The sequence below is a fragment of the Arthrobotrys flagrans genome (assembly GCF_004000055.1).
Source record: "Arthrobotrys flagrans strain CBS H-5679 chromosome Unknown unitig_8, whole genome shotgun sequence".
Taxonomy (NCBI): Eukaryota; Fungi; Ascomycota; class Orbiliomycetes; order Orbiliales; family Orbiliaceae; genus Arthrobotrys; species Arthrobotrys flagrans.
Window position 1 is genome coordinate 1,984,807 of NW_027137553.1, and position 26,775 is coordinate 2,011,581.

At 48.0% G+C, this 26,775-nt stretch overlaps 10 protein-coding genes across 10 annotated transcripts; 5 read left to right on the top strand and 5 right to left on the bottom strand.

The window, feature by feature from the left end:
• Nucleotides 1-1,478: 1,478 nt before the first annotated feature.
• DFL_007078 (uncharacterized protein) lies at nucleotides 1,479-3,536 on the bottom strand (the record flags this gene model as incomplete). Its single annotated transcript, XM_067636604.1, has 4 exons — nucleotides 1,479-1,863; nucleotides 1,926-2,873; nucleotides 3,022-3,045; nucleotides 3,445-3,536. 4 exons carry the CDS (start codon nucleotides 3,534-3,536, stop codon nucleotides 1,479-1,481), a joined length of 1,449 nt encoding a protein of 482 aa, XP_067488204.1.
• A 1,545-nt stretch (nucleotides 3,537-5,081) lies between these two features.
• DFL_007079 (uncharacterized protein) lies at nucleotides 5,082-6,344 on the top strand (the record flags this gene model as incomplete). The annotated part of the gene is made up of 3 exons (XM_067636605.1): nucleotides 5,082-5,670; nucleotides 5,732-5,931; nucleotides 5,994-6,344. 3 exons carry the CDS (start codon nucleotides 5,082-5,084, stop codon nucleotides 6,342-6,344), a joined length of 1,140 nt encoding a protein of 379 aa, XP_067488205.1.
• Nucleotides 6,345-8,102: 1,758 nt separating this feature from the next.
• On the top strand, nucleotides 8,103-8,635 carry DFL_007080 (uncharacterized protein; the record flags this gene model as incomplete). The annotated part of the gene is made up of 2 exons (XM_067636607.1): nucleotides 8,103-8,218; nucleotides 8,299-8,635. The coding sequence occupies 2 exons, from the start codon at nucleotides 8,103-8,105 to the stop codon at nucleotides 8,633-8,635; spliced, it is 453 nt and encodes a 150-aa protein (XP_067488206.1).
• A 583-nt stretch (nucleotides 8,636-9,218) lies between these two features.
• Nucleotides 9,219-11,680, top strand: DFL_007081 (uncharacterized protein; the record flags this gene model as incomplete). Its single annotated transcript, XM_067636608.1, has 2 exons — nucleotides 9,219-10,808; nucleotides 10,862-11,680. 2 exons carry the CDS (start codon nucleotides 9,219-9,221, stop codon nucleotides 11,678-11,680), a joined length of 2,409 nt encoding a protein of 802 aa, XP_067488207.1.
• Nucleotides 11,681-12,347: 667 nt separating this feature from the next.
• DFL_007082 (uncharacterized protein) lies at nucleotides 12,348-14,255 on the top strand (the record flags this gene model as incomplete). Its single annotated transcript, XM_067636609.1, has 5 exons — nucleotides 12,348-12,555; nucleotides 12,625-12,787; nucleotides 12,868-13,842; nucleotides 13,896-13,958; nucleotides 14,033-14,255. 5 exons carry the CDS (start codon nucleotides 12,348-12,350, stop codon nucleotides 14,253-14,255), a joined length of 1,632 nt encoding a protein of 543 aa, XP_067488208.1.
• Nucleotides 14,256-14,510: 255 nt separating this feature from the next.
• On the bottom strand, nucleotides 14,511-15,683 carry DFL_007083 (uncharacterized protein; the record flags this gene model as incomplete). Its single annotated transcript, XM_067636610.1, has 3 exons — nucleotides 14,511-14,612; nucleotides 14,688-15,091; nucleotides 15,161-15,683. 3 exons carry the CDS (start codon nucleotides 15,681-15,683, stop codon nucleotides 14,511-14,513), a joined length of 1,029 nt encoding a protein of 342 aa, XP_067488209.1.
• Nucleotides 15,684-16,909: 1,226 nt separating this feature from the next.
• On the bottom strand, nucleotides 16,910-20,506 carry DFL_007084 (uncharacterized protein; the record flags this gene model as incomplete). Its single annotated transcript, XM_067636611.1, has 10 exons — nucleotides 16,910-17,021; nucleotides 17,080-17,181; nucleotides 17,241-17,480; nucleotides 17,549-17,631; nucleotides 17,707-17,773; nucleotides 17,839-17,979; nucleotides 18,302-18,312; nucleotides 18,731-18,795; nucleotides 19,461-19,544; nucleotides 20,272-20,506. The coding sequence occupies 10 exons, from the start codon at nucleotides 20,504-20,506 to the stop codon at nucleotides 16,910-16,912; spliced, it is 1,140 nt and encodes a 379-aa protein (XP_067488210.1).
• Nucleotides 20,507-22,117: 1,611 nt separating this feature from the next.
• DFL_007085 (uncharacterized protein) lies at nucleotides 22,118-23,471 on the bottom strand (the record flags this gene model as incomplete). Its single annotated transcript, XM_067636612.1, has 3 exons — nucleotides 22,118-22,546; nucleotides 22,601-23,298; nucleotides 23,360-23,471. The coding sequence occupies 3 exons, from the start codon at nucleotides 23,469-23,471 to the stop codon at nucleotides 22,118-22,120; spliced, it is 1,239 nt and encodes a 412-aa protein (XP_067488211.1).
• A 600-nt stretch (nucleotides 23,472-24,071) lies between these two features.
• On the top strand, nucleotides 24,072-25,850 carry DFL_007086 (uncharacterized protein; the record flags this gene model as incomplete). Its single annotated transcript, XM_067636613.1, has 1 exon — nucleotides 24,072-25,850. One exon carries the CDS (start codon nucleotides 24,072-24,074, stop codon nucleotides 25,848-25,850), a length of 1,779 nt encoding a protein of 592 aa, XP_067488212.1.
• Nucleotides 25,851-26,254: 404 nt separating this feature from the next.
• Nucleotides 26,255-26,513, bottom strand: DFL_007087 (uncharacterized protein; the record flags this gene model as incomplete). Its single annotated transcript, XM_067636614.1, has 2 exons — nucleotides 26,255-26,427; nucleotides 26,483-26,513. 2 exons carry the CDS (start codon nucleotides 26,511-26,513, stop codon nucleotides 26,255-26,257), a joined length of 204 nt encoding a protein of 67 aa, XP_067488213.1.
• Between the last annotated feature and the right edge of the window lie 262 nt (nucleotides 26,514-26,775).

Sequence of the window (26,775 nt, forward strand, 5' to 3'; positions counted from 1 at the left end):
AACAAGAGACTGTGATAGGTAAAGGGGGAGGGAAGAAGGGGAAGAAGAGAAGAAGAAGAAGCAACGGTGTCGGGTAGTTGATGGTAGGAATTAATGACCAAAGGTAGAGAACTTGTTGGAAAGGCGTCGGTGTCTGTGCCTTAACTTCTGTGCGCGCTTAAAGCCGACCACCAAAAGCCCATCTCACTAAATCCCGGAAGGGAAAGTCGACTTCGGACAAACGTAGCAGTCTGGAGCAAACACCCAATGGCAGGCGGTGCAACACGTCAAACGGTGGACAACGCAAAAAGTATCACACAGGGGGTGATACCATTCGCTCGCCTAGTCCAGCTATCACAATCACATCTCACTGCAGGTTTAGCTATGGTCTCGTCCAAAATATTGTGACGGGACTGGCTACACACGAGTAGCTGGATACGTGTCATGGCTAGAGCGGGGATAGTGACCCATTGCAATAGGTTCCGCGACTGCCACGATGGAATGACAGCTAACAGGGCGTACGGGGTATACGTTGGCAGGTCCAGATGTAACGAAGTGAAGGATAAATACAGGTATGTATTCCCTTTGTACCTTTTCGATTCCGTCTTTTTCCCTACATCTGATGTTGAAATAGGGGGGGATTGGGTGCATTTTGTCGACAATACGCCTACTATGTACAAATTGATTCGATGGAACCGAGGACAAGCGACATGACTAGCGGGTGACAACTTATCCCAACACACACAGCGCTTTAGAACATCATAGAAGAGGAGGATAGGAGGACATGTCAATCTAGGATAAGTGAAGGAGTTATAGAAAACGATAGAAGGATAAAATTCGACATAGACAAACTTTGTGACCATGAGGTGGGACAATCCGAAAACTTTGGCAAAACGAATACTCAAACCGAACAATCAGAGCAAACCGAATTCGAAAAAAAAAAAAAAAAACCGACAAGGAAAGTGTATCATACATAATGCGAATATGGATTGCTAGCAATCGAGCCCTACCAAATGCAAGCAGGCGCAAATGCAGAGGCGAAAACAATGACGGGATGCATGCATAAGGATATCAAGGACTCCGCGCTATGAATATGATACCGAAGGAATGAACCGAAAAAAAACCAGCACGGATTGTCAATCGATGTGTGCAAATAAGAAAGAGATAAGGAAAACGCAATCCCAAGGCAAATTGTTCCTGGGGGAGGAGGGAAACCGGAAGCGAGTCAAAAAGAGTAGCATGTGCATACGGCATATATGAAATGAAATTTCGAGAAGCACAAAACAAAATCATGACTGAAAATGATGCGGGAAATGCTTTTGCAAACGAAGCATGTCATTTTGACGCTGTTTGCTAGGTGCCGAACATGGGTATCGTAAGAAGATTGGTGTCGAAGGATTCGATCCTTTGTTGATCACGAGAGGGCTGTCGAATGGTGCTCTCGTGGTTTCCAGCAGCACAGGAGCGAACTATCGTCAAGATTTCTGGGTTTCTGTGGGCTATTCTGTCGTGTTCAGGAGAGCATAGATCTCCTCACTCGTTCCCTCTGTAGCCCACTTCTCGCCTTTGTATCCGCCGCAGTCTCTGAAATCCCATTTGATTTTGGGGTACCCGGTCACTAGTTTATTTGCAATGGCACTTGTTACCCAGACGCCGTGTCTAGCTCCGAAGTATTCCAGATTCCTAAGCTTCAACACTGCGTCGACAACATCTACAGCTGCATTGATTGCTTTCGTCTCGTCTGGTCTCCAGGTATAAGCTTTCGGTACATCCGATACAAACAAGAGGTTTGTGAATGCAGTTGGTCTATATTTCGAATACCTGGCTGCTGGTGAAAGGACAGCATAATCGTCCGCTATTAGAACATTCGAGACGTCGACTTTCCTAGATATCACAATATCATCATTAGCATCTTCTACGAACGTTCTGTTGAACCCAGGTCGTACCTCAATCTTTGGCAAGCAACAATGATATGCAGCAAAGCTCCAAATGGCACGTCTCTACAAGTGTGATACTGCGTCAAAAACGGCGACGGCAGCGGATGTACTCCCTTTGGTGGCGTAGGTGGCGCAACGACTTTCACTCCTTTCCTCAATCTAAAATTATCCTCTCTCCGGATCGTATGCAGCATTTCGGTTCTATATTTCCAGTCCCTCCATCCAGCTAGTGGCATATCCTCTGGCGCTTCAGAAGGGATATTAGACAAATCTAACTCACGCACCAAGTTCGCCAAAGGTGCGTTATGAGTTATCAAAGAAACAAATTGTGCAAAGCGATAAGTACTCGCGAAAGTTGGTGCGGCGTAAAGGGCCGGTGCCGCGGAGTCAGCAAGATACTTGTTGCAAAGAAGAATGGCGTGAAGAGTCTTCTGATCAAGGTGACAGAATATCTCGTCCAGGATTTCGCAGGGCATAGAAGTCAAGCAAGCAACTTGATAGTACTTTCGCTTCCTTGAACGAAAACTCGAGGTTGTGGAGTGAATCGAAGCACCTGAAGAGCTCAGTCTATGTGCGGCTTTCATAACTGCTGCCATAGCTTTCCCAGTTGGTCTGGGTTTACTCGCGCTTTCATTTTTGGCCTTGGACTTTGCAAGAGGTTTTAAAGGAACATCTGGAGGAACGAGGCTTGAGACCGTCCGTCGCAGAACGGGCACAGTTGGCTTTGCGGCGCCCTTATTAGGATCTACTGGCGTTAACACCGCGGTTTGCTGCTTCTTCGCGGGTCTCCCATCGAATCGGGGCCCAGCGGGTGCATCCGAATAGTACTGTGTGCTAAGCAGCCTTGGACCTTGATATCGTCCTCCATATGAGCTGTTGAAATGATGCGAGAACTGCAAGCCGTTCGAGGCGGCGCTGATTCTCAGCGGTACCGCATAGCGAGATTCTCTTGGTGCCCTATATGCATGATCCATTCTGTTAAAAAGTCGTCTTTGTGAAGTTTGTGAAATTGAAAATGCAAATGCGATTCTTCGGTTTGTCGTGCGACATAATGACGTTTGGGTGGTCTGGGCAGCTTCTTGACAGGGAATGGAAGGGTACGAACATGTCGATATTAGACAAACAGGAACTAGGGCGTCAAGCCTTAAGTCTTGGAACAGCACAACAGACGCAAAGCCCCACGACAAAAAATTAAATGTCAGCCTTCGGAATATATATACTTGAGTATTTATTTATACAAGGAAAATAAAACAAAGAAGGAAGAAAGAGCCTTGAGGGAAGAGTGTCTTTTAAAAAAGAAGCCCACGAGACGGTACATGCCGAAAATATACAGTGTGGGAGGAGCCAGAGCCATTTATTTAGGTACGGTTATCTCCCCATCCCATGCTCACACCCAAGCAAGGCCTGGCAAGCTCACAGTTTAGCCCAACCGGCGACCCTTCTTTCCGTCCTGTCCCTCGCAGATGATAGACATACATTACGCCGCGGGCGCAGCTGCACTCGAAAAACCAGCTCAACGACCTCGAACCTGACAGGGATGGGGGTAAACATAGCAAGGGGCGCACATTTTTGAGCGTAGGCCCCCGCCAGAGACAGCAGAGGGGTTGCAGATAATTCCATCTTGGCTGGTAAAACTGTGCATTAATCGCATGCTATCCGTCCAGCTGGGATCATGTAGCCCGAGCGGTTCGTAAAGCTCGAACGAATACACCTTCCTGGACCTAATTTTTGGACGACTTCTGCTCCATCTGTGTGCGGGCGCCCAGAATTTTGGCTGCTTCTGCTATCCGTCTTCCCCGCAAGTAGGCACAATCAAATTATCTTTGCAAAGACCTTTTGCTTGGGCCTTTGAAGCTTTTGTGTGGTGAAGAAAAGCTTTGTGTGTTCCGTTCCAAGACCGCAGCCCCGAATGCCCAAGACCGCAGAAAAGGGATAGAGTGAATGCAGAAATACTTCCACTCCTGCCGCCGTGGAGCTATAAAGCTCAAAGCTCAAGACTTTGAAGCCCTGCAGGAAAATATTCACTCCCCCTCTTTCCAAGAGTTCCCTTGCTGTCATAACGCACGATAATTCTTCGGTGGAGCTTTGAGGTCAGCCGTATATAACTCCATAAGTCTATGGTGCCGCAACAGACATGGTGGTGGTGGATTGCACAACCCATGCATGCGACCTCGTTTCGACATCTTCTTGCCCATATTATCAATCAAATAAACTAAAACACTCCATATATGAACGAATCAGCCAAGGCCTACCGTCAACCATAAATAAGATGCCTAGGCCCTAACCGTTAACCTTCTCCAGAAATGTGGGATTTCGCCCGAGAACGGCAGCTCGAACTGGGTCTGAACCTTTTTTTGTGTCTTCCGCATGGCAGCTAGCTATAGCTTATGGGGTTTTCCCTACGGATATCGGGGTAGTATCTGCCGACTCAAAACTTTGATTCCTAAGGTAACCACCGGCTTCCATACGAACTTCGCTATTTAGGTCTGTCACATTGACCTCGATCCTACAGGCCGGGTAAATTGTGAGGGGTCGCAAAATGGTGTCGACAGGCTTGAAAATTAGCTAAGCTAAACAGACAATGTGATGACGGGAACTAGTCAGTTGGTGTCGTAAACGGATGGAATGCTATGGTAGTATAGTATGTTGGACAAGCATTCCAGATATGTCAAGGAGTACAACATGGGGGATGTCAACATGATACTATACGTAAACTGAGGTATGCCGTCAAGGTCTCATGAAATATATTAATAATCTAGACAAAGATGCATGCAAGGGCTTGCATATCGTAAAGGATGCCTATTATCCCAGTAGTTCTGTCGAAGTTCTGCAGTATTCGGCTTATTAGATGCATAGACCGTGTCGTATTTGCTGTTCGAGAAGGCTGTTCTATCGTCAATATCAAATATCGACCGAAGCCACATGCGGGCGCAAGGCTGGGACCAGTCGGCGTTAGTCGGCGTTAAGCGTCGCGCTTAACTCAGAGCTCAAAACAGGATTCAGCGTGTCGCAAGTCTTCAACATCACTCTTCAAGGTTCACCATCCACCCATCGAGCCTCGATCCATCATTCAACATCCCCGATCGTCCCAAGTGGCCCAGATAACTAGTTCAGATACTTGTTACTGTCTAGACAACCTTGATCCAACCTCCAACTCCACCAACAATGGCGACCAACGCGGCACCAACCATCAAGGTCGAGGAGGACACTAAGTCCCCAGCCATCAAGACCGAAAATGTTTCGATGGAAGATGCACCACCCGCATCTATCGGCTCTCCAATGTCCGAGGATGACGAGCAATTCGAAGATGCGGGCGATTTGGACATGACGAAGGGTGGTGTCATAGCGTGGCTCGTCAAAATGCCTGATTTTGTACTCGAAAACTGGGATAAAATCGATGATGATGAAGAGATTCATCTCGCTGATATTAGAGTCTACCACCCAACACCCGCCCCGGCTGGAGCGACAAAACAGGAGCCAGAGGAGAAATTAAAACTATTTTTGACGAACAACAAGTACAATGAGGGGATACCGAGAAAGTTCGACATGGTGGTGACAGATAGGAATGTAAGAAATACATTCGTGTTCACGGAGAAGGATATGCCGGGATTTGAAAATCGGGCTCGTGGGATCGGACCAGATGGACACCCCATCATCCCATCGAGATTATTACAGCCAGAGAAGAACTCCGACAGGAAATTTGGTAAAGGAGGGAATAAGAAGTTCCAACCATTCTTCCGCAAGGCTATTCCCAGTATGCAATGACTTGTATCTGAATTTTCCAATACGGTACTAAGATTTAAATATCTACACAGAACGGACAGCATTGGTTGGAACTGTTCGCCATGAAGCCGTTGTTACTCCAGTCGATAGCATCGAGTTTGCGAGGTATCTAAAACGGAAGCGTGACATAATGGAAGAAGAACAGCGAAAGAAGCATATTGTGGTTCTCGACAAGATTCTTCCGGGCGCTCCACTCCCAACCACCAATGACAACCTCTTCGACCAAGCCATTGTATGTCTTATATCGTTTTCTCGTTGTCATATAATATATATGAGCGCTAACACCACCTTTAGCAAAAACCTGGTACAGAAAAGAAGAAGACTCAAGAAAACAAGGCAACCCGCATGCCCCGAAACGAACTCCTCGATGCACTATTTACCTGTTTCTCCGAGTACGAGTTTTGGACTCTCAAGGGTCTTCGCGAGAGACTCAACCAACCAGAAGCATATCTCAAAGAGACTTTGGAAAGCATTGCTACTCTTCTCAAGACCGGTCCATTTGCATTGAAGTGGCAATTGAAGCCGGAATACAAGTCTCGAGATATCGAAGCGATCAAGAAAGAGGTCAACAAAGATTTGGGAACTGACGCTGGTGAGGAGTTTGATGACGATGAGGAGGAAGAGATGGAGGATGTTAAAATTTGAAGCAATACAACTTATAGTGGTAAGGGAACAAAATCATAGGGCCTTGCCAGATGGAGCACAAGCAGCCCGGTTGGCAGGAAGCATGAAAATTATACAACCTTTGCTCTGCGTTTATCCTTCAGATAATTTGTCTACACGATGGATACCCCCTTTTTGGGTTATTGAGGCGTTAGCGTGGGCAGCATGTACTGGCGTTCTTGCTATTTTTGGCTACAAGATTCATAGACAATTACAATGGGATTTCTTCAAAATGCGGGCTTAGATTCTGACGTTAAACCAAACTTTCTTGCCTACACATCCAAAATCGCCCAAACCAGACGACGGCTAACATAATTTGGCATCTTGACATCTTGACATGCGCAGGCCTGGGTCCCATGTCCTCTGGTTTAAACTCGTCATCAGATTAGTACCAAGCACCGAAACCGAACAACAACAATCTCCCCAGGTCTAGACCAAACTCAGGAGCTTGTCTCGTACCCAGACCTGGTCGCTCAGGAGCATAATTCTCCTCGTGACGCTTTAACCACATCTTCCTTTCGTGGCGTTTAGGTACAAGACCAGTTTGTCTCCCTATTATCTCAGGCGCTCAACATCCAACCAGCCAAAGGCGCCAAATAATACATTATTATATTCAAGCAGCTACTGATACCAAATCGCCACTATTGTAGACTTTGTCATACAGTTTATTACGCCCAACAGGCTAGAGTTTCCGAGTTTACCATAGCAACATGTTAAATCGTCTTGGTGCTAACAGTCGGGTTTTCGATTTGGACCCAGGAAACTGCCACCTCGAGATGCAACATCCAACACTACACGATATACCCAAGTTTCCTGTCATACCTATTGATATTCTGTACACTTGGTGATAGGGTTATGCAGTGCAGTTTCCTATTAATTTGCCATGTCATATAGATGCACGCAGAGATATTCCTCACTCGAGTCACTACAAATGCGAATGTGACAAATTTAGATATGAGTTGTAAGTTTTTACCGAGAGAGAGCAAGTAGGAGCGAAAGGGCGGTACGAGTCGATGGTGGCCTGCGACGAACCATAGATGGATAAATATTAGTACTGATATACGTATAATTGTAGTTTATCTAAAAAAGGGATTTTTAACGTCGCACTCGAGTTCATTCCAACAGAGTTGAACAAACGTACACATTCATCCACACGTCAGATGAATAAAAAAAGGCGTACTCGGCAGCTTGTGCCTGAAGAATATGAAGTTCGAATGAATATGTGAGTGTCAAGTCAGTACTCATTAAAATCGGGTTGAGTCTCCGGTATATTCTTAAGTGGTATAAAAATATGTATAAAGACCATGCAACAGCACTACACAGAACACGGCCTAAGCAGAAGAAAAACACACACAGATATATTTATATCACGAATATCTGGACATTCTCCCTAATATTATATAAAATATACAATTCTACTTTCAAACCTCCATTTCAGGTCGAAGACCACGTCTCGAGTCCGATATGCCGAGACTTCGGTTGACGAACCGAACCATATTCTTTGCTCTCTGCGTAGGGAGTAGTTTCCTTTTACTACCTTTTGTTCGGGCGCGGCCTCAATAAACCCCTCAACTTACCACCGTCTCCGAAAAAGCCGGTCCTGTTCCTCCCGCAGGCCCCGAACTGGATTCTAGACCAGTTGACCCCAATTACAAACCCCGGGCACCAACGCTTGGAGGTGAATATCGTGACAAAAAGTGGACTTCAATGGCCGAGAATGCAAGGTTGGTCTCGACAAAAATGCTTGGTTTAGAAACACGAAACCTGGGTGGGACTGGAAACCTTACGAACGATGGGAAGGCTTTCCACTCGGTCGGTGGAGTGACCAGATTCAAAAGGAGGAGAATTGTTGGGAGGTTGAAGACCTCAGCCCTGCATTGAAAAATGAGATACGATATCCTGTTGTATTGGGATACTGTTCTTGCCAATTTTATAGCAAGCCTAGATGTGCCGATGGTTCTTGGTTGTTTGCCGGTCACGATGTTGATGGCGAAGTCCCAGGGAAAGCATGGACTAAGGCCACAAGTTTCCGCTGCCGTAATGATGATCATTACGACGTCGATGATTTTCAACATTGTCAAGCAACTTTCACAAATGGTGGAGATTACTACGAACCGAATGGGAAGTACAATTTATACTTCAACATCATAGACGGCTACAACGAACTTCGATTTTGGTACCAAAATCTGTATTTTAACGGAGACACCATCAAAGAAGACAAGGAAGTTGGGGTAGATCTAACCATGCCTGATTCTCTGGCTAGCGCTAGATAATATAGTATGGGATGTGTTGATAGGCTGATGCGTTGATGTGTTGTATTGTTGTTGTATTTTTCCATGTTTTGGGCGAGTCGCTCAGACAACGACCGCAAGTCACCACCAATCAAACGGCCAGAAATCGGTTTCAAATATAAACAACTTTCCCAATTCAGGCAAAACACCAATTTGTTGGCCGTCGTGAACGGGCGTGCACCTGCCCAAATAACGCTGCTGGATTCGCTTAGTCCCAATCGTTCCCTGTTCCACCCACCATCGCCAACCTCCCTTTCTTCATCATCAACTTCATCATCAACTTCAATCCTCGACTTCGACACCACTTCCTTCTGACCTTTGAGCACATACAGACGACACTCAGACACAACGGTGCCAACAAAGTACAATTGTTAATTACTTCCCAAAGACTTCAAATCCCAGCCACCTCAGTTTCAAAACTTCGTCGGTTTCATCAAACTTCCTTCAACTCTCCCACAACGGCAGCATCATATATCCTCGAAACCTACGCGTCATGTCTTTATAGTCGACAAAGGCCTTCCTATACAAATACTAACCGACATATCCAGCAATTTACCCCTATCAAATGACGACCTTCGCATCTTCCAACTCCACCTTCAAAACCCCCTCCGCCTACCGTCTCACCTCCGCCGACGACTCCGATGACGACTCTATCCTAGGAGATGTTCCGGTCCTCTCTTCAGTGGCCAACGAGCTGTTGGCCGAAAACAGTGGCATAGACCGTCGCAGTTCTGCGGGGAGCAAAACTCCCGGCTCCAACAGCAAAACCTCTTCGTCTGGTGGAATAAGTAGTAATACGGATTCTCCAGACTTCCATACCGCTAGGAATTTTGTCACACCGGCTGCTAGAACCACCCGACGAGCCTATCTCTCGTCTGTGACTAGAATCAGCAATGGAAGTAGCGGTTCAGGCGAAGGCTCTGCTGAAAAGAACTACGATTTATCGAGAATTGGTGATGGCCTTAATGCACCAAGCACAGCCGCTAGGACGGTTGGCTCTGTTGCCCGTGCCCGCCCGACCACGCTCTCCAAGCGCCCCGTTAGAACCTTGGGCATTGGAATGCCTATTCGTGGCCCGAGGCGAGATTATACCAACCAAGGAATCGAGGAATTGACGAGCCCAGAGGAAGAATATGATGGAACAAAACAAGATTTTTTGGTCGAATCACGTGCCCAGAAAGAGCAGGAAACTACAGGAACCGAACTGCAGGTTGATCGTGATATAGACTCCGCTATTAGAAAGATATCCATGGCCGGGGAGACCGTGCGGCGAGAATCGCTGGAATTTACACGGGACCGACCGTCGCCGAATCAGTATAATCCGCTGAAGAGACAATCTTCCGCCAGCTGGAGGGAGCAGGCTGTTCCCTCTAAGAGAGAGTCTCCAGAAAAAAAGGGAGGGTCGCCTCTACACAGGGACTATATGCCCGAAAGCCCGGTTGAAATGATGAGGAAAGCTCAGCTACAAAACTACCAAGCAGGAAACCTCGAGTTTGATTTCGCAGCGGGAAAGCTCGTCTCCAGATCGAACTCGAGAACGAGCTCTGCGTCTCGAGCGGTTTCTCAGGAAAGACCCGGTCTCAAGTTTTCATTGCCTTATGCCATGTCTGATAAGGAGAACGATCAGTCCCAACCAAAGAAACTTGGTTCATCTTTTGAGATCAGCAAGCCCGCTTTCGAAAAATCTCGGCCATCTCCTCCCCCATCTCCAATTCCTGAAAGAAAATCCGCTCCCAAGCCACGGGAGCCTCAACCAACATCGCCAAGAAGAGCCCTCGGGGCCCTCTCCGTAAACACGCCCCGGAGAGCTGCTCCTCCACCACCTCAAGCAAAAGTAGCACCAGTCCCGGCGGCTCCCGTGAAAGACACGGCAGCTCCCTCGACCCGAAGAAAACGACAGCACGTAATTGTTAATGGCAAGCAGTACCTCAGGCTAGATCAAATCGGACGAGGTGGAAGTGCCAAGGTTTACAAGGTCATGGCTGAAAATTACAAGATGCTTGCCATGAAGAAGGTTATGCTAGAGAAGCAGGATGAGGCTACGATCCGTGGCTTCAAGGGTGAGATCGATCTGCTGCGGAAGCTGCAAGATGTAGATCGGGTTGTGAGGCTGTATGACTACGAGATCAATGACGAACGGAGTACTCTCACCGTGGTAAGTTTTCGTCCAAAATCGTATCCTTACTACGCTAGTACTAATTGTTGCAGCTTCTTGAATGCGGCGAATCTGATCTTAATCGAATCATCACCTCCCGCCATCACTCTGATGACTCGACCCTTGACGTGTCTTTCGTCAGACATTACTGGAAGGAGATGCTCGAATGCGTGGATGCGGTGCACGCTCGGAATATCGTGCACAGTGACTTGAAACCCGCCAACTTCCTCCTTGTTCAAGGCCGGCTAAAACTCATTGATTTTGGAATCGCCAACGCGATTCAAGACGATACGGTTAATGTCCATCGTGAACACCAAGTCGGAACAGTGAGCTACATGGCACCTGAAACCATTGTCGATTTCAATTCCGGCAAGACGACATCAGATGGCAGAGCAGCTCCGCGCTTGCATAAGCTTGGTGCACCAAGCGATGTTTGGAGTTTGGGGTGTATCTTGTACCAGATGACATATGGCCGTACACCATTCGCACATCTGAGTACACTATACCACAAAATGTCAGCTATTCCAGATCCAAGACACGAGATCGACTACCCCAGTACGGGCATCGGCGGCACCCCAGTTCCAGCAAGCCTAATAGCAACGATGAAGGGTTGCCTCGAGAGGGATAAGGATAAGAGACTTACTATTCGAGAAATGCTTAGCTACGAGGATCCGTTCTTGAATCCAGATCGAGTAAGAGAAGGAGCTGCGGATATCAGTGAGGACGTTCTTGTTAGCTTGATGGAGAATGTCGCAGAATATACGAAGGAGAAGGGAGCACCGACGGAACAACAGATCCGGGTATGGGCGAAAGATGTGTTCGGAAAGCTGAAGAAAAAGATGCTTGAGAGGAGAGGGAGTACGGCTCGGTAGTTCTGTGGGATGCTGGTTATCAGAGTTGGTCTTTTCATGAGTTAGATGACGACGGGATTATATACCTACTTGGATTGTATATTTTTTTCCCTCTTTATTCCGAGCCCTTCTTGTTTTTGAGCAGTGGCGTTTACATTGGAGTTCGGTTATTCACTTTCTTTCTGACTTTCTTCTTTTGCATAACTGCCAAAGTTTTTAAGCACTGATATTCTGAGTTACAATCACCCTTCCCCTCTTTTCATATCTCTTTTACCCTGTTCCCTTTTTGATGTCTAATGATATCTGCATTTTTGAGTGTTCCCCTGGCGAATTATCTACATCTACATCTGCTACATTCCGTTATGAGATTTTCACAAAAGGCACCGACGGGCGATGGTTTGATTGCATCCGCATATAGCTACATATCGTTTTCGTTTTAAGAATTAAGAACTTGAGGTAACTCGAGTACCTTTGATGTCTCCGAGCCTCCGATTGACAAATCCGTCGTGACCTTTGTTTCGATGGAGTTTTATCTATTTCTTTGTCCATAACTCGATTGGTAGGGCGGTTGCCAAGCCTCCACAGCTCCCCCAGCTAACTAACCCCAACATCTCGAGATCCACGTAAACCACATCCCACTTCACGGCGAAACCCACCCAAAACCTACGAGCGCGCAAAACTTCAAAACATGGCGCCTCCACCACCCGCCTCGCATAAGGCGCGGAAACGTAAACGTCATGTCCGGTCATACTCCATGCAACTCCCGTCCAAGCCGTTCCCCTTAGCCTCGCTCCTCCATCCACTCCGAACGTCGTCTATGCGACGTCTTGCTATTCCTACCGTACTCATTACGGCGTTTATATTCCGGTGGGCGGTGACGTATGGGCCGCATTCCGGTTCGTAGATGTTCTTTGGGTTTGGGATATGGTGTCAATTGCTAATTGGTGATTGTTTGCTGGGGATAGGAGAGAACACGCCTCCCATGTACGGCGACTTCGAGGCACAGAGGCATTGGATGGAACTTACTATCCACCTTCCTATCAGCGAGTGGTATTGGTATGATCTACAATGGTGGGGCCTGGATTACCCGCCTTTGACGGCGTATCATAGCTGGTTGTGCGGTAAAATGTTGGTCGAAGGCTACAATATTTAGTTAACTTGGACCTTCAAATAGACGGGCTAACATAAATTACTTAAAATCCACACAGAGGCTCTCTGGTAAACCCATCATGGTTCTCCCTCCTCACCTCCCGCGGCCACGAATCCTACAACCACAAAGTCTTCATGCGAGCAACGGTCGCCGTCTCCGATTACCTAATCTACATCCCCTCCGTCGTAATCTTCACAAAATGGCATTCCCGCGCCTCGGGCACGGATAAATACGACCGTATAATCGCCTTAGCCATACTCCTTTCCTCACCGGGATTGATAATAATCGACTACGGACATTTTCAATACAACAGCGTAATGTTGGGGTTGTGCATCCTTGCTTTCGCAAACTTTTTAGCAGATAGGTTGTTATGGGGGAGTCTTTTGTTTGTGATGGGATTGGGGTTTAAGCAGATGGGACTTTATTATGCTCCTGCTGTGTTTGCGTATCTGGCGGGGTTGTGCGTTAGCTTTGGGGGTTCTGGGTCTAATACTCGGGGTGATGGGGGAAATGGAAATGGGATTGATATCGGGGGGTTGTTGAAGGTTGATATTCAAACGCTGACATTGCTGGGTATTACCGTCATCTCGACTTTTGGAATAATGGTCGCTCCATTCGCCATCTTCCACGGCCCGGATAAAACGGCGTTGGAGCAACTTGGACAAATGGTCCACCGAGTCTTCCCCTTCGCTCGAGGTCTCTGGGAAGATAAAGTCGCAAACTTCTGGTGCGCAACTAACATTGTGTTTAAATACCGAGAACGACTTTCAACACCCACTTTACAGAAGGTATCGTTATTCCTGACCATACTCGCCATATTACCGCCTTGTTTGTTATTATTTTTGAGGCCGAAGAAGAGGTTATTGCCATGGGGGGTTGCGGGGTGCGCTTGGGGTTTCTTTTTATTTAGTTTCCAAGTTCATGAGAAGAGTGTGCTTTTGCCGATGGTGGCGATGACTTTGGTTGTCGCTGGGGGGCTGGATAGGGATTTGTTGAGTTGGGTTGGGTGGGCTAACAACGTGGCCATGTTTTCGTGAGTATTCCTTTTCTTATAGGTTTCTTCGGGGTGCTAATATCAGGGATTAGGATGTGGCCGCTATTAAAGCGTGAGGGACTAGGATTGCAGTATACGGTTCTAACGGGGCTATGGTCGTGGTTACTATCACTCCACGAGCTACCATCGTCATTATATGCGAAAATATTGCATTTGGGGGTATACGCAGGCGCTATAGGGTTGCATATTGCGGAGCTTACGATTACGGGGGGATCGTCGAAAGGTTTCCGGATATTTGGGTGGTGGGGAATGCGGTATTGTGTTTTGGGGCGTTCGGATGTATGTACATCTGGGTGCTGTATCGGATGGCGGAGGAGGCAGGGTTGTTGGATGAATATTCGGTCGGGGGTGGGGGGGAGGACGAGAAGGAGAGGTTGAAGAAGGTTGAGTGATGAGGTCTTTTTTAGATTGTTTTTAAGATCGTTAGAATCATATTTTGTTGGCTTCGATTTGTATATTTTCTGTAGAATATTCTGAGTGTGGATATTATTAAAGTATAGATTCAGATACTATGGATATGACTGGCAATACAATACTCCCGCTATCAATGTACTCTCATGATCAATTGCGATTCTCCCTTTCCCTAAGCCGACGGCTTCGGAGGTGATAGATGTTATGGTCCATCCTAGGATATAAATGTCACCCCTTTACTTTGGAGGGTTGACATATTTATCCTTATATATCCACGAATTTCCAACCGTTTTGTTACCATTCTCTTCCGCGAGACGGTAGTATTTGGCCGCCAGCCACTAAATTGTTTCCTCGAATGTCAGTTTCAAAGCCATCGGAATCAAACCGGGGGATTTTGAAAAGAAAAAACCAACCTTATCCTTCTTCTTCAACCCGTATCCGTTCAAATAACACCAAGCGGTCTCGTTCATCGCATCCGTATCCCCCAAATTCGCTGCAGTCTGATAATAATTAAACGCAGCAACGGGATCTTTCTCCGTCCCCCAACCGTGTCTGAAACAATTCCCTAGTTCGAAAATAGCAAGTACCAACTCTCCCTTCGCAGCACCACCCTTTTTCATACCGGCCCGGAGGGCTTCCTGTTCTATCGATGCGGAATTCGCGGCCGCGGCTTGGAGGTATTTTATCGCTTCTGCGGAGTTGGGGGCTGTGCCCCAGCCGTGGCGGAGAGCGAGGCCGTAGAGGACTTGGGAGAGCGGGTTGTTTGCGCCTTGCGGGTCGGCGAGCTGGCGGAAGAGTTTGGTTGAGTTTTCGAGATCTATTCGATTCAATCATATCAGCCAGTGTATCGTTTTGCGTATACATGGGTTCGTGTAGAGTAACTTACCACCAGCTTCATGCAACCTAATAGCCTCCTGAATATCCTTATCGGTCCCCTGATCACTAAAACTCCTACTCCTGCTCCTGCTCCTCTCCCTCGTCGGTGTATTCCCCGTTCCACCCCCGCCGAGTCCCAATTGACTCGCCCTCCACTCCCATTTATCCTCCTGTTCACCTTTATTCCCTTCGGTCGTAGGGCTTATCAAACCGGTCGGGACGTGTTCGCTACTACCGCTAGCCTGTGGCGGTCCGCCGCTCGAAGAACCCCGGCGGAGGAATGAGAGACGCTTCTTGTGGGGTTTTTGGGAGTCGGGGGACGTTGGGGACGTCACCGGTGGGTTGTGGTGGGGGTGGGATGGTGGGAAGATTTCTTCTTGAGTTGTCGTGTCGGAGCGGAACATGCGGAATTCGGGAGTCTGGAGGGAGGGGTTTTGCGGGCGACCGGGGCCGTCGTAGCCACCGGGGGGTGGGGGGTGCGGGGAGTCGACGTAGTCCTTTTCTTTGTCCTTTTTGTGGAATCCGAAGGGCATTTTGGGTTCTTTCAATCGGATGATGACCTCACTTCTTCTTTAGTTTTGGTTTCTTTAGATGGTTGATAAGATCGGATGTTTAAAAGTTGTAAATGAAGGTGGCAGGGAAAGATGATATGTTTTGAAGCTTTACGAGAAAAGTTGTGGATATCGATAAAAGTTAACGGAGTGCGTTGACCCTGTTGTATTCCGACCCAACCGCACTGCCTGTAAACGCTGACCGGTTTTCAAGGACGTAGGGGGTCTGGCTATAAGTACCCCGTAGTTTTAAATAATGCGCTTAACATTCGAAGGGGAAGACGTCCTATGGAGAGAGAACAGAAAGAAGTTAAGATTACCCTCTCTCCCCGCAAGGCCGACCCAAAGTCCGCCTTATTATACGTACATATGTTAACAAGCTTGGCTTCGTGTCTCCCAAGACTTTTAATGTCAGCCCACGGGAACTCGAACAAGGTATGACAAAGTTAACTCGAACCCGGTTGGTTAGCTTAATACGCGTATATAATAATGTGATGGGTCCGCCGACGGGAAAAGGGACGTTTTGCGGCAAGAGGGAAAAGAAGGTGGAGGCTTATAATATATACAAGCCCGCAGAGTAAGAATTCGAGAGGGTAATATAATCGTGCGAGAGGGACATGGACGGTGACAACCAGTGCCTCTTTCTCCAAAAAATGATTCCAGGCTTGGTTATAACTTCCCCCCGGTCTGCAGCTGGAGTTTTTCTTACATGGTGCCCGAGTTGTAGATGCTGAAGTGTCCAAGCTAGCGGAAGTATATATGCGCAAGCCGCAGCTAAGCTAAATATAATCCCGATGTTATTTTATTTTATTTTATTTTATTTGAAAAAATGCGGCAGTGTTGGATGATGTCGGCGGCGAAGAGTTTCAACCTATTTTCTCACCAATGACCGTTAATCGTGATACGGGGAAACTAATTTTATCGATCATTGCATCTTGGCGAGGTCAATTCGAAAGATCTAGAGATTTCCAGTATATATGCATACTTGCGATCAATTTGAATATATCCAACTATAGCCGATGTTAGAAAATAGCAAGTGAATGAATGAATTGATTTTGTTTGATAGTAACTATTCGCTAAAAAGATCATACAAGAAATGAATGGCCCAGTATGTAAAAGGAAAATTAAAAACAAAAGCTCAAGGAAAATAAAATCTAGACCCCAAGACCCCTCCGGAAAATACCAAAGTCACGGTCAGAGGATCTTTTTTAGAAGCTATAGTGCGAGTTGTTGACTCTCTGGTTCGCGAGTGCGTATTTCGCAGCGAAAACCGCATCCAAAGCGTCTTCGACCATGTATTCTTCCAGGACGGCGCCGAATCTAAAATCATAAAGTATCAGAGAGAGTTGTAGGATCGAGGACCTTTTTGACAACTCACCCGTAGCACTTGACCTTCGGCACCAACTCGTTCTTAATGGCCGCAAAATCATGTCTTGTCAACTGTAAAAAGTTTGGGTGCGACTGGATGATCGCCCACGCACTACAACGACCCCGCGTTAACAGAAGTCATCAACGAACATCAACAGAAAAGAAACTCACTTGATAGGCGTAACCTCTCCGGAAACCCCCAACTTCGGCGAAAGATTCAACAACATGTTCAACTCGCTAGGTTGCAAATCATACGTCCTGGAACCCCAATCCGTATCCGGATTATCCAACATGTGAGACTCCGGCGGACACGACGCCATCAAAGCGTGACCGCTGATGGCAGTGCCATTGGGGTCTTCTAATGAGTCGTGGACAAGTTTCTGGATATGCTCCATGCAGGGTCGCTCCAATCTAAATGTCTCTTGCGCTATTAGTATATATAGTTTTTACGGTTGGTTGCGGAGGGTGGGGAGACATACGCAAGCACGAAGTCGATACCGATAGCATCGAAAGCACCGTTTACATTCGGCGAGGTAGTAAGCCCCGAAGACGATTGTCCGTACTGTCCGGTCGGGGATACAAAATTACTACCCGCGGTCGGAGCCGTAACCAACTGTGCAAGCGGCTGAGCACCCACCAACGATGCTGGAATTCCAGGCATTGATCCTAATGGCACAGGAGGAGGGGGGGGATAGGAGCAGGAGCTAAAGCAGAAGTGGGATCGATAGACGGGTCCGGCGGCCAGGAGAGACCGTGGAGGGCTAGATACTTCTTTAACTCCGCGTTTTCGTTCGTTAGGCTGCTTTTCTCCTTGGTTACTATGGAGAAGGCTTCGCGCAGGCGGGTGATCTCGGATTCGAGTTGTCTGAGATAAGCTTCTTTACGTTCGCGATGGGTTCGCTGTGCTTGTCTATTGAAAAAGAAAAGAAGAAAGAAAAAGAAAGTAAGGAGAGGTGGTCAGCCTTTGATGCCTTCTTCGGAAGAAATGGATGCGATGATTGTTCTAGAACGAAACGAAGGAACAGGGTTGGTTTGTTCGATGATTAATGCAATGGGGAAGGGATGGGTTATAAGTGAAGGGAAGACCCAAGCAAGAGTAAAAGTAAGTACGAAAGGTAAGCTGCTTCTGGATGCAGATGCAGAAAACCGAGTTCAAGGCAGACACTCTTGGAAGGTGGTGAGGTTGAATGCATCTACAATCGATCGGACGAAGGTGGAAGGGTCATATATACCTATTAAGTTCCTATAGATTATCACCCACCAACGAATAACACGTTAGCCTTGTTTCGTAAAATGATATTATACTCAAATACTTTTTTTCCCTCTCCCCAGTGCTGTACAAGTAACGCCACCGAAAAGATGTGGCCCCGCAGATCGAAAATATGAATGATCGCAACATGTCGTTTTGTTTCTTGACAAATTGCTTATGGGCAAATGCCGCGTTAAGAGGCTCGTCTGGAACAAGCCTTATCGCACTAGACGCAAATAATAAAAGATAGAAGATATCGGCCCAAGGAATTAATTGGAAAAGCAAGCTTTCCTGCATGTTGAATGCAGCATACCAGAATGGGGTCAAGTTTTCCGATCTGCGAACCGGGGCCAAAAAGAAAAAAAAAGAAGGAACCACTTCATAAACACCGAGGAAAGGGAATATCAAATACCTGGCGTCGAGTTTGCGCGGGCTTGGAGTCAGGCTTGGGTCCGCGTCTCTTGGCGGGCTGGCCATCTATATTTTGAGAACAAGGTTAGAACTTCCTTTCTATAATACAATTGCAACTATACCCGTAAAAGAATTGGAAATTCTGAAACAAAAAAAGGAAAGCTAAGATCGAATGAAAATGGGGATCTTCCTGTTGGGGAGGAGGGTGGAGACCCAGCCGTAGCGAGCGCGGTGAGGTAGTCGTCAGAAGCTTATCAAATCCAGCTCCAAGCTAACAGCCCTTTCGCAAGGAAACAAGCTCGGTTACCGACTGGGCAGGGATGTCAAGATTTGTCTTGTTCGTCGCCGCAGCGGTGGGAATGCGCTTGCTAATTCCAAATCACTTTACCCGTTTAAGGTCCCGGCCTCGAGCTAAGAGCCCGATGATTTGGAAAACACCTCCAAGGGTGTTGTATCGAGCAGCTGAAAAAACTCGAAACCACCAACCGCAAACCAAAACGAATTGGAAATACCGGAAACACAGAAAACCAAGAAAGTAACAAGAAAAACAATCTGGCAAGAAAAACAAAGGATGGAAAAGGAAAACACCAAGACAAACAACGACATGGAACGGAATAACTCAGGATCGTGTCGTTCTGCCGAGCTTCAACAAAACCAACGAACAGACTGACCGGGGTGGGGGGAAAGGGCACGATGTATCAAGTTCAATTATGCAAGATGAAGTCACATACCTTTAGTCGTCCGATTCCCGAAACTTATGTTCTTAAAGAACCCACTTAGTTTTGACGGATCGTCCGAAAGTTGTTCGTCTCTCCCTGCATTGTCCGACACGGATTCGGGCGGCGTCAGTACATTATTCGGATAGTTGTTGAAGTCCATGGTTTGTAGACCGTAACCCCAATGGAAGTGGGACCAAAAGAATTCCAAAAGATGGGAAAAACTGAAAAAGGGAAAGAAGGAGAAAGAGAAGAAGAAGAAGCTGGAGAGATTGAAATGGAATCAAATCACAAAGTAGGGTAAAGTGGAAATGAAATCTCCAATCCCGTTTATCGATTCCGAATTTTATGTGGCCTCGTGCTAGCTGCGGCCCCAAAACAAAAGAAGGGTAGATTTGGGATTGTATATAAGGTCATAGAAAGGCTAGAACGAGACGAGGTGGGAGGCTAGGATGGAAACATTTCGTGGAAACTTGAAATTTAAAAGAAAGAAAAAAAACACGTTACGGGAAAGAAGCAACGGTGCCACCGACAGGATGGTCGCACAGCTTCTTATTGCTCGCGGGGCCATCATCACCCAAGCCCGTCCCATGTCAATCCTCAGCGAAAAAAAAAAAGAGGATACACACGAAAAAGCACGGGGTGGTACATGTAGGGCGGCGGCAGGAGTAACGTGTGTCAGCGGGGTCAATCAGAATGCAATGCGCATTGCGGCACTTCCCATGTATGTAAGTAAGTACCAGGGTTCGTGTATTCAAAACGGCCGGTAACGAAAAAAGGATCGAAAAATAAAAAGAGATATATAAACATATCCATGATTCCTCACCATTTCCTTGTCCCGGGGGTGGCGACGACAATCCTTGGCCGTAGTCTTGAGGTAGAGCTTGAAATTGACCTGGCGAGAGCCCTTGATCCACATAACCCGAGGGTCCTCCTGCAGCGTTGTTGGGAAGGCTTGGAGTTCTGGCCTTCTGTTGGTAGTACTGTTGTAGCTGCTGGCCGGGGGGTAATTGTTGCTGACCCCCAAATGGGTTCTGGGAATAAGGTTGGTTTGACGACATCTGGAGAGATATTCGTAGCTACCTAGCTTTAGCCTCGTTGCACGGCGGCAGCGGGTCGTGCTGCGCGAGGGACACTTTGAAATGGACGTCCACCCCCTCGCAGCAAAAATCTCACCAAGGGTTAACGTTTATGCGATGGTATGGTGGGGTTTATTTTTTCCCCCTTGCTCGCAACTACTTTTTCGATTACTTGCGCACCCCCTCCCCACATGCATAAAAAGGTTCGATTTCACCAGGCAGTCGCAAGTATAACGGGTACCCGGGGTAAGCTCCAAATTCGTCTTTCTAATAGGTCGAACGGAAACCGGAAAAGCAAACCGACAGTAAACGTTTTTAGCACGATGAGACGATCCGATCGGAGATTTTCCTGAATCTCGCCTGGCTCGGAGGGGGATATGTCGATGCAATAAGGTATGAAGGCGCAGGTGCGTGCGTTGCGCAGTCCGATGAGGATGACAATGCAGGTTTTCTGGACTCCGAACGTGTGAACACGAGGAATTGGATCAGATCCAGAGCTGTCAGCGAATGAATCAAAATGCGAATGCGAACAAGGTCCCGGCGGGCACGGAGGAAAGAGGCGAAATCCAGCAGACCAGTCGCACCCCTGTTTAATTATCGAAGGTATAGTTCCGAATCGAGAACAGCAGGTATACCGACGACGAAGACGGGAGACGAGAAAAATAGTGAAAAGACCAAGATATTAATTCCAAAAACCTCTTCTCACCAGCCATTAGGCGCCAGAGAACAAGAATATTTTCAATCCGAGAGAAAAAGGCAAGTGGAGTTGGCCTGCTAGTATATATAACCTTCCAAATACTTTTTCTAGACACTTGTTCCCGTCTAGGGAACAAGAACAAGAAAGGACCGGAACGTCAGACCACACGGGTTAGTGTCAGATAGATTTCTTAACCATCTCGGCAAGAAGCCTTGGGGTTCTAACTCGGATATAAATGCATTGTCCGCAGCGGGTGCGATCGATTTTGATCACAACGGCAACAATATTGCAACAGATCAGCCCTTCGAGATTACTGTTGAAAACTCGAGACCGGCTTGGTATAATTTCCAAACCCAACCTCGTATACCGTATGTACCTTGGGGGAAAGGCATACCGATCCTGTGCACCGTACGAGGCCCCAAGGCCGGCTGGAGAGGCTTGGGTGGTGACTACTTTTGGCAACGTGATCCCTTCTTTTGAGAGTGGTCGCTATTTGTCAGCTTTCTTCACCAACACTTAGTGGCGGTACCTGCGTGGAACCTGTCAAGGGGAATCAAACTGCATTTTGGGATATTGGATGGAGTGCCTGTGGGGAAAATAAATATAGAATTCAGCTCAGCCTGGAACGTGATATAGCGACTGCGAGGGGGGACTTACCGGTCCTCGTAAGTGTGCCATTTCGGTGCGTTGGGACAAGAATAGTTAGAAGGCTCGAAGTTGTAAAATGCGTTGGGTGAAGTTGGAATAAGGTGTCGTCCAAAGGTGGTTAACAGCCTCAATCTCGAATGAACGTTCGAACGACTTTGAAAGTAAAAATATTAAGAGAATTCAATCGAAGTATCTACAAATACATGAAATGCAAAAACCACCGTGCTGGACTAAAATGAATTAAACATTTAATCCCCGGGAGATCTGCGCCGAATACCGAACCCGTAACCCAACGATCCCGAACGCCCGCGCCTGGTCTTATTCTTATTCTCATTCTCACCAAGCTCATTGTCATTTCCCTTACGTCCCAGCTTCTGTTTCTTGTCCTTCGCACCATCTTTTTCACATTTCCCTGTCTCGTGTCCGTCGGACCGGTTGTTGTCATTTTCCTTGTGCTTCCGCTTGTCCTCGGGCCCGCCCTCTTCGTTCTTTGTCTCTTGCCCATCGCTTTCGGGCTGCTCGTCCTCCCCGCGCTTCCTTCGAATTCTCAACGAGGTTCGCCTGCTCTTCTCGGGACTGGCCTCCTCGGGCTTCTTCTTCCCGAGCTCGTCATTCGCGAGTTCGTCCTGCACGAGTTTATCATTCTCAGACCCACGAACCACCGAGTCGTTACCACGCTATGGTAACTCGGGCAGCTCAACGTCCACGCTATCCCCCCCTTCCACAACCACATTCTTCTCAATGTGTTTCCCCAACACCGTTCCCTTGAACCTCGCCGCATCTTCCTTCATCTTCAACGAAGTAAACCAATCCACCTGTTTAAGCTTAACCCTTCCTTTGCCTCCTTCTTCTTCAATCCCGTCCCCTGGTGGTTCTGTATCTCCGGCTCCGCTGCCCGAGATGCCTAATCCCAGTCCCGGCGTAGCTGCTATGCTGTCGTCCAGCGGCATGGGGTCTATATCCATCGGTAAAGGAGTAGGTTGATCGTCGACACTCTCGCGCTTAATGGGGATGTCGGTTTCCACTTCCTTTGGTTTTTCGGCAGGTTTTTTAGCTCCCGTCGTTGTCATCTTTATCGTCTTTGTCGCAACAGGTCCACTCGTTCCGTTCACACCTCCGCTACCACCGGTGGTATCAGGAACAACAGCATTGACATCCTCATCCCTCTCCTTCTGATCATCGACCTCGACGGTAACCACGCCGGCTATTTTTCTCAATTCCTCGATTTCGGGGCTTTTGGCCCAGGTGATAAAGTTGTCTATCGCTCTCGTATCGTCTAGATCGGCGTTGTAGAGAGTTAAGGGCCGGAGAAGGCCGACGTGTTCCATCGCGCAGAGGACGTCCGGGAGGTCGGGTTCTACGCGATTGGAGGATTCGGAGATCGAGACGGCGGTGGTGCCTAGGAGGGTTAGGTAGCGGGCCGTCATGTCTGTATAAAAATAGGTTTAGCATCGAGGGTGATCCTTAGCGGTGGTAGGAGGGAGGTGTACCCGTGAGGGAATCCAGAACGGACGGCCGCGAACCAGCTAGACCGGCATGACGGAGCATCTGCGCCGTTGAGATGCGGAGGAGGGAGAAGTAGAATTGTTCTTGGGAGTCCATTGGTGATGACTATTATGATAATGTAGGGGTATCGTAGAGTAGTGGTGAGTGTCGAAGTGGTTTGTGTTCAGCTAGCAACGGTTCGATCTGATGAGGGCCATTGTCGGTACGGATTGACACGATGAAATTATAGTTACAAGTATATTATCGCCGTGACCGCTGCTTGCGAACGGCCGTCTTGTGAGGCTATGCCGATACGGTGGGGTAAACGAGACGGCGATGGCGATGGTGGTGGTTGATGTTTGGTGAGAAGGCGGAATCGAAGAGAGAGTTGGAATGCCAAGACATTTAAACGCGACAGCTCTCTTCTCCAGACCGCATCACAAACTACACCATCACCATCAACCTCACAAACTCGGCATCACCACCCCCTGCCATCGCTCTCGGGGTAATCAGGTACCTACGTGATGTTACCAGCCAGTTAAGTATGCTATCAAAAAAACTTCCGGCCACTTAAAGTATGAACCGGGCGCCGCTAACTTTGGTTGAATGTTTACCAGAATTCACGCTGCGATTGCTCCACGGAGGCCCCTAGTTATAACCAGACCGACCTGATCATACACCTCACCCACCTCCGAAGTGATCGGTCCCATAACCGAGATGCCGCCCGAAAGAACCGGACCGCGGAAAATCATCAAGCTGCGGCTCAGTCCCCGTCACCTCGCCCAATTCGTAGACCGACCCTCCGCGGCTACTACCTCCCAGAAAGCAACGGAGAAACCACCTAAGAAGGATAAGAAACCTAAGAAGTCTACTTCTGCTGCTGCTGCTGCTGCGGCTGTTGACACGAAGGAGCCGCTGCCGCAAAAGGAGATAATACAACTGGCGCCCAAGCCGAAAGAGTCCAAGAAGTCTAAGAAGCAACAGGTGGCTGCTACACCGGCGGCGGGTGGTCCCGAAACTCCAATAGCATCCTCGATAACTCTTGCGACTCCAAAACCCGCCGGTTCTGGGATAAAAATCAAGTTCAATGTCAATACTCTCAAAAACGCGGCAAAGGAGAATGCTGCTGCCGCCGCCCCCCAAACCCCCAGTACCCCCAAAGCAGCAGCAGCACTGACGGCCCAGACGATAACACCCGCTCCGATAACCGCACCCACCACCTCCTCACGTCCGGCAGGCCTCTCCAACCTACCACCGCTCCAAACCAAAGTCGGCAACCAATCCCCAGCCGTCGGAACGGCATCCACCCCGAGTGTACCAAAAATCCGTTTAAAAGCCAGCTTTTCGGGTCTCAAATCCGCCAACGCCGCCGATACCCCAAAGGCACAAACCCCCAAAACTCCGATCATCAAACTCAAGTCCAATGCTTCACGCCCCACTACGACCCGTAGGGCGGTCCCGATAGGGTATGGGTACGACTCCGAGGCCGAAGACCGGGAAGAAGACCCTGCGATCGAAGAACAATTCATCCTCCGCATGCCACCGGGCGAAGACTGCGAATACCTCCGTTCGGAAATCGAGAAGAAAGAATTCGGAAAATCATCAGATGTATGGTTTAAATTCAAAGATGACAGACGAGCCATCGTCGGCGTCCGTGGGAGAATCTATTCCGCAACATTGGTAGACCTTCCCTGCATCATAGAGAGTAACAAAACAATCGATAAGGGGAAGAACATTTTCAAAACGGCGGATATTTCACAAATGCTGCTCGTCGGAGACCGGTTGATCTTCGAAGACCAGACGCTATCGAATGCGATTCCGAATTCGTTGGTCAATTACCCTCACGGGATTACGCCGCCGATGCATTGGGCTCGAAGGAGAAGGTTTCGCAAGAGAGCCGTCAACCGTAATATGGATAAAGTGGAAGAAGCCGTTGAAAAACTCCTCGCCGCGGATGCGGAGTGTGAGAGCGTGGACTACGAATTGTTGACGGAGGCGGATTTGACACGCGAGGCGGATGAGAAGGCGGGACGGAATATGATGAATTACGAGATGGGAGAGGAGGATGCGGATGGAGAGATCGATATGACGTACGAAGAGGATGGGGAAGGGGAAGAGGACGAAGGCGACGAACACGCTTTGGATCTAATGGACTTCGAAGGAGAATTAACGGCTATGATGGACGATACGGAACATGCGCAGCCAGAGATCAAGCACGCACCGGCTCCGATATCGAGCGATGAAGACGAAGACGACGACGACGATGAGGAAGAAGAGGATAACGATGGCGATGCGATGGATCTCGATCCGGGAATGTCGGCGGAGAAGCTACAACTTAAGGAGGAAATGGCGGATCTGGAACGAGCAATCACGGTGAAGACGAGGGAGAGGGATGGCATGCACAATCAGATCGTCCGACAGAGGATACAGAATGTGATCGATGGGTTGAAGGCAGAGTTGGAGTTGAAGAAGTCGAGTCTGGAGGGGACGGCTTGATCGATTCCATCCTTCCAATCGATACCCCGTTTCCTCCGTTTTGACTACCATTGCACGATCCTTTTAGAAGATACCCCCCTTTTTTTATTTATTTATTTATTTTTATCATCATTAATTTATCAAGGACGGCGTATGAAAATTCATTTTAATTCCGATCGATATCATCAATCGATCGCTAAAAACGATATATTCATCACGATGAGAGCGGCGAGTGTCCACCTTTCTATCTATCCGTCTAGCCACCCTTAATACCTAAGAAGTAGCCGTAATCTCGATCCCAAATCAAAAATCAAAAACTCCGGCTCCGGTAAAATGCCAGTCAAAAAAGTATGTACGATTCGATTCCACCTCCATACCCCCCCCCCAACCATAACATCCGCAACCCATCTTTTCGATAGATAGGTTCAGACCTTGAACCCAAACCCCTCCATACAAGCCTTGTAGGTCTTGATGAGGTCCTTGCATTCCACCTCCGGAGCATCGGTGGTGGATTTGAGCATACACTCGTCTCGGGCGGACTTTTCGGGCTTACAGACGCAGCAGGGTTTTGGCTTGTCTTTGCCGGCGACCGACGGTTCTGTTTTTTTTTTTACTATTAGTAAATAACGTAGCCGTCGGGGAAAGGGACGTACGAGGTTTTGAACCGAAGAGGAAATCGAGCATCGTGTATACTTTGGGGTGTCCGTACTATAGACCCGAGGTAGTTGGATGTCAGGTTGAAGGAAAGAGAATCGAACGTCGCGATTTCTAAGCCGGCGTGATATGATACGGGAACAGACCGGGGTCCCTTGTCCGATCCAAAGTCGGATTGGTTTAGTCTTCTGCAGAGGAAAAAAAAAATAAATTAGGTTATTCTTCGCAGCGGTTTATCGTTTGGTGGGGGTTTCAGGGATCCGTTTCCCTTCCCTCCTCTCTCCTCTCCTGT